The 15001-nt window shown below is 38.6% G+C and overlaps 1 protein-coding gene across 1 annotated transcript in view; it reads right to left on the bottom strand.

Annotated features, from left to right (window-relative positions):
* Positions 1-2613: 2613 nt before the first annotated feature.
* CATSPERB (cation channel sperm associated auxiliary subunit beta) overlaps positions 2614-15001 on the bottom strand; it is a 101107-nt gene continuing 88719 nt past the window's right edge. Inside the window, exons 20-27 of the mRNA XM_072963623.1 lie at positions 13976-14115; positions 11861-12058; positions 10992-11102; positions 8654-8764; positions 7222-7357; positions 5742-5842; positions 4982-5056; positions 2614-2951 (exon numbers count right to left, since the gene is read on the bottom strand). Of these exons, the coding sequence (XP_072819724.1) occupies positions 2781-2951; positions 4982-5056; positions 5742-5842; positions 7222-7357; positions 8654-8764; positions 10992-11102; positions 11861-12058; positions 13976-14115 (1043 nt within the window). The 3' untranslated portion in view covers positions 2614-2780. The remainder of the gene's footprint in view (positions 2952-4981; positions 5057-5741; positions 5843-7221; positions 7358-8653; positions 8765-10991; positions 11103-11860; positions 12059-13975; positions 14116-15001) is intronic.

The following is a 15001-nucleotide window of genomic DNA, read 5'->3' on the forward strand; positions in this document are numbered from 1 at the left end:
ATTATTCTCAATTCATTGCCATAGTGATACTGTATCCCACATGCTAGCTGAGGCTGCTGGCTGGGGTTCCTGGGGACTGGACTGACCAGTGCCACCCCGGCCTGAGAGCTGCACCATGCGAGGGGACACTGAAAGGCCAGAGAGCACCTATCCCAGTGGAGAGAGAACTCAAAGACTGATAGCACCCGGAAGTCTTTCTCCCCTTTCTCACTGGTGAGAGCAGATTGATAAGGGAAACATCTGAGTCATTTAAGATGTGCTCTCTGACCTTCCCTGTACAACAGCTGACAGTTCTATGGCACTTGCTAGGTGCCAGGCTCTGTTCTAAGCATTTTATGTATATTAACTCCTTCAATTTCCAAGCAATCAGATGAGGCAAGTAACATAATTATCATGTTGGCAAAGAAACTGAGATAAAGAGAAGTTAAATAACTTTTTCGAGATGACACAGCTAGAAAGTGGCAAAGACAGCATTCCAACCTAGACGTTCTTACTCCGGATTCCTAGCTCTTAAGTGCTGTCTTAGTAGGACTGGATGGGGGTGGTTGTGCTGCAGTTAGAACCGGATCCCTGACGTTGACGGAAATGAGAGATGCCTAAGATGCCCACATCCCATGTGGTCAGTATAACGACATCAGAGTAGGCACAGAATAAGGACCAAGATTAATTTGGGTGGATCCTGGGCCACAAACTTCTAGTACCAGGGATACCCAAGGATAAAGATCACCGGAAACTAACTTGCAGGGTAACAGATATTTGATTACCAAAGAGCAGGTTTACCAAAGGCTCAGATCCTTCAGGGATGAAGACATGACATCAGGGCAAAAGACCCTAATCAGGCGCTGTGCTGGTCAAGGACAAGGGAGCACATGGAATGTGGTGGAGAGAGAGCTCTAACTCACCTCTAGTATTGCTTACAGAAACGAGGCTCACAAACTACTCACATTTCTTGTTTTCTGCTAAAGTGCAACAATTATCACCACTTTCTTCCTTCTGAACAAGAAATTAAGTGAAACTGACAGCACCTGCAGAGTCTGGACTCCAAGAACAGTGGGTTTATGACATTACCTCTGGGCCGCATTGTTAGCTATGACTTTGGATAGTCATTTTGAGGGGAGAAGATGAGTGAATCTGTGGTTGCATGTAGAATAAATTATCTAAGTGGGAGCATCTTTGAATGCATGGGAAGACAGATGGGTGCACAGCATGCATCTACATGCTCACATAGCCAAAGGGTGATGTGTATAGACCACAGTGTAGAATCTTAGGTTAAATAACCTTCACAAGGGCACACAGCTAGTAAGTGGTGGTGCTGTAAGATGTCAGTATCAGGGGACAACTGGGTGTAGGTTAAATGAGAACCCTCTGTAGTATCTTCACAACTTTTCTGTAAGTCTTAAACTACCCTTTTAAAAAAGGTTACTAAAAGAGAAAATACAGGTTGTTAGACTCTGGAGCTTACACTTTTAACCACTGTGCCATGTATTCTCTCTTGAGCCCTGGCCCAAGTGATGCCCTGAGGAGTCACAAACTCCAGTTTCCTAGGTCCCCAGAATGGTTCTCGTTCCTTCCCATGACAAGAACTGATTGTCCAGATTTTGCCTTGATTATCTGACTCCCTGCAGTATTCTTCCAATAAGTGCTTCTTTTTGTTATAATTAGACAGAATCACTTTCTGTTACTTGCAACCTATCCACAACAGCTAACAGAGTATTCACAGAGCCAAGCACTGTTCTAGTCCATTACATGTATTAATTCACTTGACCCTCACAATAACCCTTTTAGGTAGGTATTAATGTTACCTCCATTTTACAGGTGAAAAAACTCAGGCACAAAGAAGTAACTGCTCAAGTCACACAGCTAGGAAGTAGCAAGCCAGGGATGTCTGGCTCCCGAGTCTGATTGTTGGATCCACCCCGCTCACTGTCCTCTCAAGAGAACTCTCGGGATACACAGGTATGGCCGTGGTTTACAGTGCTCAGCACTGGCCTCTCCTGGACTGGATGCCTAGCCTCTCTGTATGCTGTCAGGGCGGTGTGCAGCTCCTCCTGAGCTTTTCCAGGAGAGGGTAACTCTCTGATCTCCAAATGTATTGGCCATCTTCTGGCTACTTTGGAACAGGGGCTCTGAGAGTACACAGAGGTACATTTGTTGGAATTCTACACATTGCATGTAGGTTTGTAAACCAATACTTCATCCAGACCCCATGTTCCTCTAACCCCACGATGGGGTCACATTTCCTTCTCATTAGCCTTTACAATCTGGTTTCCAAGTTGCCTCAAGAAACCCAGATGGCTTTGTCTTTAATTCCCACGAGGCTCTGAATGCACATATGTAGGTGAGCCTCCTTTATCACCTATCTTTCCCTGGCAGGACTGCATGCTACTCCCACTCCAATCTGAAAAGAGCAAGGCTCTGGTGTTCTGATCCCATGGAATGGGCTCCAGTCAATAAAAGCTGCAAAATGCAGAAAACTCATTCCACACAGAGATGGTTATCATTTTATATTTTTCTAAAAACCTCAGGGAAAACCCTCTACATAAATGTTGCTGTAAGAAATTTTCTATATATTTAAAATAAGAGGATGGAATGAGAAACAAATAACAATTTGAGTTAAAATGGTAATTCTATAGCATTTTATCTAGTTTTTACATTAACATTTAAATATTTATTTTTCTAGGAATTATCTAACAAAACTAAGAAATGAAGAGAAAATTATGATTATCATGTGTTCACTATTGAGATTTTCATCTCTAAGCCGTCTGCCTGGCACTGACATTTCATAAGTTCATATTGTTTCCTCTAAGCAATTTTTGGCATGTGTTCCATGGGTGGATGTTATGTATTTGGAATATAAATGCTACAAAAAACAACCCCCCTAGCACTACAGCCGCTGCGATGACAATAAGTGTGTGTCCTGGAAATGGCAGTGGCGCTTCGTCAACATAAATCTGCAACAGAGAAAGCAAAGCCTTTAAGCTTTCTGGACCCAGTAATTCAAAACACTGAACTTTATATGATTTTCACAATGGTGGATACACTATTATTCGTTTAGCAAAATTCTTTCTGGACTTATACAGATATTCAGCACCCACAAAGCTTAGAAGCAGTCTCTTGACAGGTACCAATTTGCATACGATATATAGGGAATAAGGATTCTATTATCCGATGCCTTTATCCGATGCCTTTAACGGCAGAGGTAGGCAGATAGAACTCGTACGCAGCAGGAAAACATTGTGTGTTGAGTGACAGAGGAATGGGCAAAGTGCTATGGGAACACCGTTAGGAAACGCCTAACTGCTTAGAGTAATCAGGGAATGTGATTCCTGAGCTGGGTCTTGAAGAATAAGAGAAAGAGAAGAAGGTACATTCAAGGTGGAGGGAACCAGTATGTGCCTTCAAACTATCATCTGTTTAGAAAATCCTCTGCACAAGTGCTGACTTCGGGAAGTTTCTGTAAATTCAAAGTGTTTCCTCTGTCTGCATGGATAATTCATAAAAATGAGTTCCTAGAGGAGAGCTAGGATTGCTGACAGAGAGGCACAGAGTCTTTTTCTCTGAGACCCGAGGCAAGGATGGATGCCATTTATGTTAAAAGCAGAAGGTGGGGCACGTGGAGAGGAAGGTGGTTCAAGCTTATGTTTTCCCTGCAAAGTCGGAAGCAAGATCATCTTTTGAGGTGGAAGAAAGTAGAGATGAATGGAAATAGAACAGTGGGAATGTGGGGAAATGCCAGGACAAGCCAGAGGATTGACAAACCGCTTTAGGGTGCAGTTTAAGTTAAAGGTATCACCATCCTCCCAGTGACCCAAGGGTGCATCTACTTTTTAAGAAACAGTCTCATAAGCTATCTCTTCTTTTAAATTTCCTCTTAGACTCATTCCACAGGAGTTAGTCTGGAACTTCAGTGGTTTTCATACTGTAGTTTTATTTTGAAGCCTCTGCCGAGCTTCCGTTGGTGTGTTCTGTCCTTGTGCTGCTTGGCACTGGTGCTAGTGCATATGTGGAATCAGGGGTCTCCTTCTCCAGCTCTTAGGGAGTTCCCCTCACACTCTGTATTCCTGGAGGCCCTTCTCCCTAGTCCTCTGGGAAGAAAGCTGGGATTCATTAGCGTTTCAGCCCCCTGTACTGTTGTGCTGTTCCATGAAACTGGGGCTGAACTTTGGGACAAATAGGTGAGAAAACAGAGAGAAAAACAATGGGGATTTTCTCTCATGCTCCTCACATGACAGGTGTTCTTTTCTGAGACCCTCTGTCTAGTGGGATGGATTTTCTCTCAGGGTCTTGGCTGTCTGCACTGCTCCCATGGCCACCCAGCACCGCAGTTGTGTGGCTCCGTTACTGAGGCAGGGCCAGGATAGAAAAAGAAAGAGGAAGTGAGAGAGATTGTTTTTGATAGTGTGGTATCAGTATCTGGCAACAAATGTGCCATTAATCAATTTAATCCAATCCTTATTCCTTCCCATCTCCCACAGGCATCAGATATTACATGAATAAGAAAAAATGAGTCACCAGTCACTGAACATCATAGGGTGAATTCACAGGGGAGACTGATTTTGGTTCCCAATTCTTGTGGCCCTTGATGGCTTTTGCAGCATTTAAGACTCAACTGCAAATAACCAAAGGGAGGCTAATACTGGAAACTAAAATGTTACAGATGTGGGTCTTTGTGGAGAAGTGGGGGTGAGAGGAAGGGCATTAAAAGTCAGAAAAACGAGCTAAATGTGGAAGGTAAAGAGAGAACAAAAACAAATACAGGAATTTATTAAAATTTCCCCAGCATCGACTGGTCTTGTGACCCAACAAGTGTCCTAACTTCATCCTTGCTGATAATGTCACTACCGTTCTCCAGGACCCCCTCTCTAAGCCTTGTCCATCACACGAATCCTGCCGTTTTCTCTGTTCAGTGTCTCCTGGGCAGATGCCTGTCATGTCATTTCCCCAGCCATCACCCCACTGGATACCTGTGCATTCACTGTACCTGAAATTCTTCAACTAAGTTACAAAAAGTGACCCCGGGAACAACAGACACTCTGAAGTGAAAGAGCTCCGAGCCCTGTAGAAAAAACAGGCATTAGCAACACTGACATGTATGCTTCTTCAAGTAAAAATACATGCTGGGGCCATTTTCCCTAGAGGTGCTGCATAGAAAAATTCCAGTCTCCTTCCCAAGGTTCCTGGGCATATACTTCATGTATTAAAATAAAAATGGAGGGAAGACAAGAGTCTGAAACAAAGGGATTTAATAGTTGATGCTTTTTTTTTGAATGAAGAAACAGAAACATAAAACCTAACATGGCCTAGATGACTACTTTGGGCTAACCCTCATGTTCATGGACATTTTGATATGTCCCCTAACTTTTATTGGCTTTCACAACAATAACTTAGATTATACCAACTTCATTTGTCCTTATGGGCATCTGGAACCAGAAGACCGTGCATACCCAGGTGAAGATTACTAAGCCCATTTCCCCCCTAACTTTTGGGAACACCTTTTTCTGCTCCACCTTCATAATCTATGAATCTTGCCTTTCAGCTCAGAAAACGGTAAGTCAACGTTACATTCAACATTCAGATATCTTTGGAAATAATAGCATCAAGGGAAATGAAGGAAAAATAAACTTCAAATACTTCAAAGATGCTCTTCCCGCCACTTATGGATATCCACATTTTAAAATCTTAGTTTACACATAAAGGTTTTATCTAAGCTCAAAACAGGAAAAAAATTGCTGTCAACTTACTTTTATACTTAAGTTGAGGCCTAAAGGATTATACACTGGAGTATGAAGAATCGATTCTAAGTAGTCTTTCATTTTTTTTACATTTTCTGGTACAGCCTGTCCTAAAATTACACAAAGTATATCTTAAGCACACGTATGCTATTTTCTCATTTGACGTAAAGTTTCTTACATACATTAAGGTACGATGAAAGATTCCATTCTATAGCATGGCGAGCTTATTCCATACTTTTAGTTCTGCTTGACTTTGCGAAAAATACATTTAAGGGGAAATTAGACTCAGCATCTGACACTGCATCTTTTCCGGGGCATCGTCAAGATGGACAAGACCTCTGACCACCTTGATTTGGGCTGACCTTCCTTTCCTGCCCCATGACTAGTCCTGACCTGCACATATTTTAGATCTTTGACAATGAATGAGGTGCTTTCAGGACCACCTTAGTGGTTGGTAAATGGCTTTCAGTAAGGCAGAAAAGTTCCACAATAAGATCATTTAAATCTTTTCCAAAAGTGATCAGTTACTCCTACCTTTCTTATAATTCTTTCTAAAACCAGGTAAGTAGTGTGGGGTTTAGGAATTGCAGTGGTGTGATGGTACATGAGATCTAAAGGGGCAAATAAAAGCTCTGATTGTAGCATTTGCCAATTTTCAGGGTGTGGGTATCCTCATCATGGCTGATTTCAAGCTACCAATGGCTTAGCAACCAGCACACAAAGTACTTGAATATTAACAGTTGGTGCTCAGAAAGAGCAGGCTCCCACACACCACAGAAAGTGGAGATGATAGAGCAAAATACTTAGTAGTCCTCTGCTGGATTTTGCATTTCAAAAGCGCAAATGTTGGGCAGAGTTAAGACTCACCAAATACCAAATGTCTGGATATTTGGTAACATTTGGAAATTTCATTGAATTCGATTGATCTATCAATGTATCTACTCACTGATCTCCTTAAAAGTAGGCATTACCAAACAAACACAAATGTGCAACAAAAAAGTTGTATATTTGAGGTAAAATCTAATTGTGGTAGATTTCATTTTTCTTATTTAGAAATATTTCTGCATCCTTTCAATTATTTTACCATATTTAAAGAACTTTTATCATATAATTATAAGAGAGATCCTATAGATAATCTGGGCACATGTTTTATATCTTCCTCTGCAACATTCCAAAAGCAAACATCAGACCAATGTGCAGGACAAATCCAGTCAATCATTTTGTGCTGCTAATCTGCATAATGGCTGTCAATGCTTTACAGTTCAAACTCTTCAAAAATGCTTTTATGCCACAGATTTGGGGTCACTGGATGTGATGATGAAAAAAGTATGAGATAATAGAAAAGGAGTGAACAGCAATATGACAAATGATTTGCCCTCTTTTTCAAAGAATTCCTGGCTATCTCTCAGGAAACAGGTTTTGTAAACTTTTATCTAAGTAATAACATTACTTATGAGCTGTAATAACTATAGAAGAAAGCAAACCCTACTTAGTTTCCAGTTTTCCCTCCTGTTCACTTCAGTCACAGTAACCAGGTATGGCGCTTCCATTGGGAAATGTCCATCCTCACTGTAAATCTTCAAAGATACTGGATACTGTAAAACTGGAAATTTAAAACGAGGAACCTAAAATGTGAATTCCAAGAATGAATGTAAATTTGGAAAATTCAATATTAACTTCATTTCCTAGTAAAGAATGAATCAATGTGTTCCCAAGAGTTGGGCTATTCTAAATGAAATGTACTTCTGAGGGTTTCAGCCTTCTCAGGGCATGGGAAAAAACATCTGTCTTATAGCAGAATCGTGTGAACTCCAAGAAGAACACACAAACATTGTGGTAACAAAACTCATAATTTTCTATCGGCCCTTTTTCACAGGAATTTGCTGTGATGGTATTCAGACCTTTTTGACTAACCTTCATTCCCTAAGGTACCACATGAAGTGGATCTTGCCCAAATCCCTCTCCCTTCTCCCTCTGCCAGTCTCAATCTTTCAGCCACACTCATTAAACTCAGGCTCTGGAGTTCCAATCTATCTCCATATTAATGATACAATCTTTAGCAAATCACCAGATTTCTTTGTGCCTCAAATGAAATGAGACAAGTCATGGAGAAGCCTGAGACCAGTGTAGGGTAGATAGTAAATTCTCAGGAAATGTGGAATTCAGCATGGGGGCAGTTGTAGAGGTACATAATAGCAACCCTCATAATTTAACGAATGCTGACTTTATGTCCAATATTGCATTAAGTGATTTTAGCTTTACATAGATATTTTTTATATTTTTATATTTTATATAAAGATAAAATCACTTAAAGTAATGCCACACATAGTCCTACAAGGTCTTTGAAATAGATCTACTCGAGATTTATATTAAGTGCACACGTAAGTCAGCTAATGCAGACACCAACATTCAATGTGATACAGCTTTGAATGCTCTGAGACTAATTGAAGGAAATATTAAACACAGAACCTACTCTCTTAACTAACATACTATATTGTCTTCTATTTTGTCACAAGTACCTTGAGCTTCAACTTCTATATTTCCAGACCTTGATACACATTAGATACTCAATAATTTTTTGAATGAATCAATATTCACCATAATCTAGTGTAGCATTTGACAGGTTATAAGTTGTTTTCATATAGAAGTGTGTGTGTGTGTGTGTGTGTGTGTGTATCTTTATAAGAACTCATGAAATGAACAAGACGGTGCAGATATTATTCTGTCTTACAGATGAGGTTAATTAACGTGTCTGAAGGGCATTTAAACCCAGATCTTTTTAACTCTGTGTCATATTTAGTTCTATGTCATAAAAAGACATTACTTCTGTGTCTTAGCTTTCATGTTTAACCAAAACGCACATTTCAAAATCTTATTAATATGAAAGTACTCCATCTTCAGGAAATTAAAAATCATCTTACCTTTTCTCTGCAATCTGAGAAAGCGACAGCATATGAGAACTTCTGATAATTGGTGCAATTACACTCCTCCCGAGTAGACACATTAGCACACTGTTTGAATTTACCGGATTTCTGCAAATAGAATTAAACAGGTTGATGTGCTTTTTTGTTTCTGCCAGGATTTCTGCAAGTTGAGTAAATGTGCAATAAATATTTGATCCCTGAATGAATAAAATCCCCAAAAAAGGGGAAAGGAAAAAAAGGGAAAAAAATCCATTAATAATAAAGTAAAAGTACAGTATTTCTGAATTTTGTCTCCTTGCTTGGTAATGAAGGCAGGTTTCTCTTAGCTGCTTGCCAGCTTACCTAAAGGCACTTTATGGTTAACTTGCATGGGACCCAGACAGCCTGTATCATTCCAAAAGCAGTAATCAGGATGCCAGCTGCCCTCTTCTAGGCCCCTCCCACTGCTGGCATGGAAACAGAGACGTAAAAGAGCAGACTTAATACTATGGGCTGCAGATTCTGTGGATACTCTCCAAACCTACTATTTCTTACTGGTCTCTTCTCCTAGCAGTTCACTAATGCTATGTAAAATCTCCACTATAACCATCCGTTTGTCATTCATTTTTCACTTGATCACTCTTGCTAGAGATTGGTTTATTTATTATTTTTTTCAAGAAACTGCTTTTGACTTTGATAATAAATTCTATTTATAAAAATGTTATTCTTCCTTCCACTGTTTTTAGGATTACCATTTTCCCTTTCTTTGCTTCTTTTTTTCTTCTTTTTATTGAGATAAAATTTATCATTTTAACTATGTTCAAGGGTACAAGGCAGTGGGTTTTAATATATTCACAATTCTGTTCAATCATCACCACCATCTAATTTCAGAACTCACTAATATGTTGTTTAGTTGGGTCCATTCAGTTATTCCAGTCAATCTATTGAGCTCTCTGTTTCATGGGTTGCATTTTAAATTTCCGGTATCTTGTGTGTGTGTGTAATTATGTATGTATAAATGTGTATTATTAGTTCGTTCAACAGTTAAGCACTCCCTATGTCTGGCCCTTTTCTGAGTACTAAAGATACAGTAGAGGATAAAACATATTTAAAAAACCCAAGAACAACCCTCCCTAATGTAAGCTTAACTTTTAATGAAACACAATAAGTAAAATACATTAAAAAACTGTAGTAAGTGCAACATTGTAAAATGACTATAACTCAATAAAAAATGTTTAAAAAAAACTGTAGTAAGTGCAATGAAGAAAAATTAGGCAGGGAAGGGGGATAGGGAATGGGTAACAATGGAGGTGGGGGTTATAATTCTAAACAGCGAGGCCAAGGAAGGCCTCACAATAAAGGTGACATTTAAGCGAAAACCTGAAGATGGTGATGGAACGTGCCACATGACGTCTGGCAGATGTGCACTCCAGACAAGGAAATTTTTGAAGCTGCAGAGGCCCTGAGGTGGAAATGTGTCTGGCCTATTTGAAGAACAGTGAGGAGGCCAAGGTGGCCAGAGCAGACTGACCTGGGGGAAACCCGGTCAGATGTAAAGCCAAGGCCACACTGTGGAGGACCTTATGAACCATTGTAAGAATTTGGCTTTTATTCTGAATGAGACGGGGTGACAATGGAGACTTTTCAACAACAGAAACAATCATTTAATGTCTCTGTGTGCGTGTGTACAGACATGAATGGGTATGAACATCTGCTTGTCCACGTGTACAGGCTAGGTAGGTGTGTTTTCCTGGAGAGAGATTCCACAGGTATCCATGAGATTTCCTCAAGAAGACACCCCGTGATGTACTTTTCTTCTGAACCCAGTGGTTTCTCTGTGTTCTCTCTACCTTGTTCATTCTGACTCCAGAGAGGCAGAGTGCAGCTGGGGTTGGGTTCTTTCCTAGGTGGATCCTCGGCAGGGGTTCAAGTGAGTCTATGTTGGAGCAAACACTCTTCTCTCCTTTTGGACATCATTCCTTCCACAAAGCCAGAGCTGTGAGATGGGCCTGGAGTCCTTCTCATTTAAATAAAGATGCTCTTACCCTCGGCATGCCCTTTGAAATCCAAATGGGAGGCAGGGAGAGGCCAATGGGAAAGAGTTCACTTAAGACTTCTTGGTTCCAAAACCACATCCAGGAATGACAGTAAGAGAAGGGAGGGGATGTAGTAGTAGTAGTAGTAACAACAACAACAACAACAACAACAATAATAATAGCAATAACTTATAAGGGCAGTTTATGTTGAATGTACCTTCCCATTTAATCCCAACAGCTAGGTCTGTCCATCTGTGATTTTACTGAATGATTTCTTGAATTCAAATGAATACTAGTTTATTTGCAGAAAAAATATTTACCTTTGACTTGTGAAATAGATTTCTTGGAATGGGTTTGCTAGGATCTGCGTGATAAAAATTATCTGTAAGCGGAATAGCAATTCCCATATTAGAAGGAGGCCTGTAGTTTACCTGAAAATGATTAAACAAAGAAAGTGTATTTACTAAGTCTTTAATTTAAATATCTTGATCTTCTAGAAAAGCAATCAAAACAAATATTTCACTTTTAGCTCCAGGTATTTAAGTAAATTTCTCTTCCCTCAACACTCCCTGAATTTTGTTTTCTGGAAATTCAACCACCTCAGCCCATGGTAATATAACTTGGATCTTGTAAATAAGTGAAAAAAGCTTTATTACCTAAAATAGCTGTCATAAAGTCAATGCACTGAAGTTTAAACACTTTATAAAGTGACATATTTAGTGAATAATTCTTCAAGTCTGCTTTTTTTTTGTCACAAAGAAAACGGTAAGTATTAAGTTAGTCAACAAAGAATAATAACATTTTTTTTTTAAAGTCACAGATTCTGACAAGGCAAAAATTAAAATTGTGACTACATGGAAATGGGACTAGTAAGATATTTAGCTCAGGACAAGTCAACATAAAGGCAAATAACTATACATTGTGAAAGCCCAAGATTATGCCACCATAATACAGCATAAAATGATATTAATAATGATGAGACTAAGTATCCAAGAAAAATCATTATTTCAGAAAGTTTTCACATTTTAGAAACAAATGGTCATCACATCCTCAAATGACATGAGGACTGAAAAAGAACTGGAGTGCTTTGAGCATCTCAGGAAAGAAATGCTAAGACTGAACGGCCAGCCAATCACACAAAAGTAATATGTCACTGATCCCCTTCAAACAATCTGCTTAGGTTTCTTACTGGCAAAACTTGGATCATATTAAAACCCTGACTGTCCATGTGAACTCCACTGATCCAGTCTTCCATTGGGATAAATATACTGGGGATGTGATGCATAGACTTGAAATAACTACAGCTGCTTTTCAACGTTGGCACGATTGTTGTAACAAAGCACTCAGTAGATGCTCCCCAGACAATAAACGCCAGTGAAGTTGAACCCTGGAAATATTCAAATAAATGAAGTTTAATTAAAGGAACCATTACTGACCAAACTGAGTCTACCCCAAATTCATTTGTTGACGTCTTAACCCCCAGTATCTCAGAATGTGGTAAGGCCTTTAAAGAGGTCATTAAGTTGAGATCGTTAGGGTAGATCCTAATCCAATATGATAGGTGTTATATAACAAAAGGAAATTTGAACACAGACACACACAGGGAAAACCATGTGAAGGCACAGGGAGAAGATGGCCACCTGCAAACCAAGGCAAGAGGCCTGAGAAGAAACCAACCCTGCCAACACCTTGATCTTTGATTTCCAGCCTCTAGAACTGTGAGAAAATACAATTCTGTTGTTAAAGTCACTCAGTCTGTGGTATTTCATTATGGCAGCCCTAGCAAACTAATACGGTAGCTAACTAAAGAATATCGAAAATGAAAAGAAATAAGAAAAGGAAGGATAATAGAAAATAAAAAGTCATTAAGTTTGACCATATGATCTGTTTGATAGCACTCATTTTTTTTTCTTTTGTTTTATGAGGGGGAGGTGATCCATTTGAGAATAAATTATAACAGAAGACATATTCTTTTCTAGGAAGAAATGCATTCCAGTCTACTTGGTTGTGGGTGACATTTGGAAATGAGCAAGGATCAAGAAGGACTTGTTAAATAAATATCATTATTACATCCAACTCAGATCAGTGAGGCTTGCCTCATTCACTGATGAACACCTGGACGTTTGCTTTGATAATATGAATAAAATAACTTCTACTGGTATATATTTTGAAAAGAAGTTATTTACTTAGCAATCACTGTATTTCACAAAGATATGTTTTAGTAGGAATTTATGTACAATAAATGTATTTGAACCTTGCACAATATAAAACATTCAACAAAATTTGATAAATTCTGTTTGAAAATTTCAAGTATATCTGAAAACTTTTAAATGTAGAAATATTAATTACCATAGTGATAGAGTAGACCCTGGTAGTGGTAGTTTTGCCCCTATCCTCATACTCGGTATATTATTAATAATTATACATTTTTAATGAATTTCTTCCAAAACACATTAAACTTAAATCTAAGCAGAGTTCTACTATTAAAGGAAATTTGGGGTGGGAGGAGCGGGGAGGCACAAGTTAAATAAGAAACAAACAGGAAAATCCAGAATAGTGGAAATTCTACAACATAACTGACTCAATTTCTATAAGTCAATGGCAAGGGAAGAAAATGGAATAGTACCTACCTTTGATTAAAAGAAATTTAAGAGATTAAATAACACTGTGTGAATCGTGTTTGGATCCCAAATAAAACAAACCAACCATAAAAATTTTTTTTGAGAAAATTGGGGGAATTTGAACATTGATTGGGCTTTATAGGATACCAAAAAATTAGTTTAAAAAGTTTTAGGGATGACAATGGCATTGTGGTTATGTTAAGCGGAAGGAGTAAATTTTTAAGTGTTCTCCCAGTTTTCGGGAAAAAGAAATAGAAAAATACTGTAAATTCAAAGAGGTTGAGCATTTTCTGTGTGCCAGACATTGTTTTAGATGGCCTACTTGAATATCACATTTAATTCTCAAAACAACCCAATGACACAGGTATTATTATCACTTCCATTTTATAGATGAAGAAACTTAGCCAGAGTGAAGTAACTTTCCCAAGCTCATAAAGATCGTATCAGTAGTGAAAACTAACCCAGGTCATCTTTTCCAGAGTTCACTTTTTAACCACTATTGTATACTGTTACACAGCCTTTTTGTAATATCCAAAATGTTAAAAGTTCTTGGTCATCCTTGTTTTTAAAATGTTCATCCTTGATAGGTAAGATTGTATGTAATTTTTCCTTCTTTTTCTTGGTTTACATTATAAATTTTCTGTAAGTATTGGATTTTTTTTAATAATGAAAGAAAACCTTACTTGATGTAAAGTTTTGCTAGCTGCAGAAATTTCTATTAGATAACTATCAGTATCATCAAAAGAGTCTTCAGCTTTAACTTCCAGCAAATTTGGATTTCCAACAACTACTTCCACGAGTGGTATTTCAAGTATTTGAACACCTATGGAAACAAGGCCAAGGGTTAGCATGGAATCATGAAAATTTTAAGCAATTTCAGAACAATTTGCTAATCCAGGATTCTGGAACATCTACAGAAATCTATTATGAAGACTACAAAATGGCTACAGATATAGTTAGAGATTTATATGGAGTTAGCTTTAATAGTTCTCAGAAAAATATAACTTCGTGAATATTTTCTTCTATTTTTTTTCATGGAAATGTTGTCCCCCTCTGCACTTCATTCCTCAGCCAGGTTCTCAAATGCAAATAAAGGTGACTTGGATGGTACAGGTCACACTGAGATGGATAACTCAGCAGAGAAACTGAGAATACATGCTCAATTTAGAGAGCTGTCCTCAACTGTTGCCAAGGGGAAACCAGGCAGATGAAGGAGTTTGTCCTCAGGCGGATTCCTGCCTGCAGAAACCCAGATTTCTGCCCTGTTTGCAACCTCTCCACACTGAGACATTTACTGGAATGAGAGATTTGAGAGACCATGTACTCTAACTGCCATCTTTACTACAATATATCAGGGCTGAGAAGTAGTAAATGATTTGCCTGAAGTCTCATTTAGAGCAGTTCCCCTTAAACCAAAGTGCTCTGGCCAGTACTTCCTAAACTATAACTGAAGATTTTGTTAAAACGCCAATTATTATCCAGCAGGTCTGAGGAGGGGGCTGAGATTCCACACCCTGCCTCCTCCATCCCTTTATTGAGTCTATATTTACATTGTATATGTAATATTAAATATTACATTACAATATTAAATATATTGTATATATTTAAATTGTATGCTGTGGTGATTTGATGTACTCATACATCGTGAAATGATTACCACAATTAAGTTAATTTATACAGCCGCCACTTTACATAGTTATGTGAGAAGA

The sequence above is a fragment of the Vicugna pacos genome, chromosome 6 (genome assembly GCF_048564905.1).
Source record: "Vicugna pacos chromosome 6, VicPac4, whole genome shotgun sequence".
Taxonomy (NCBI): Eukaryota; Metazoa; Chordata; class Mammalia; order Artiodactyla; family Camelidae; genus Vicugna; species Vicugna pacos.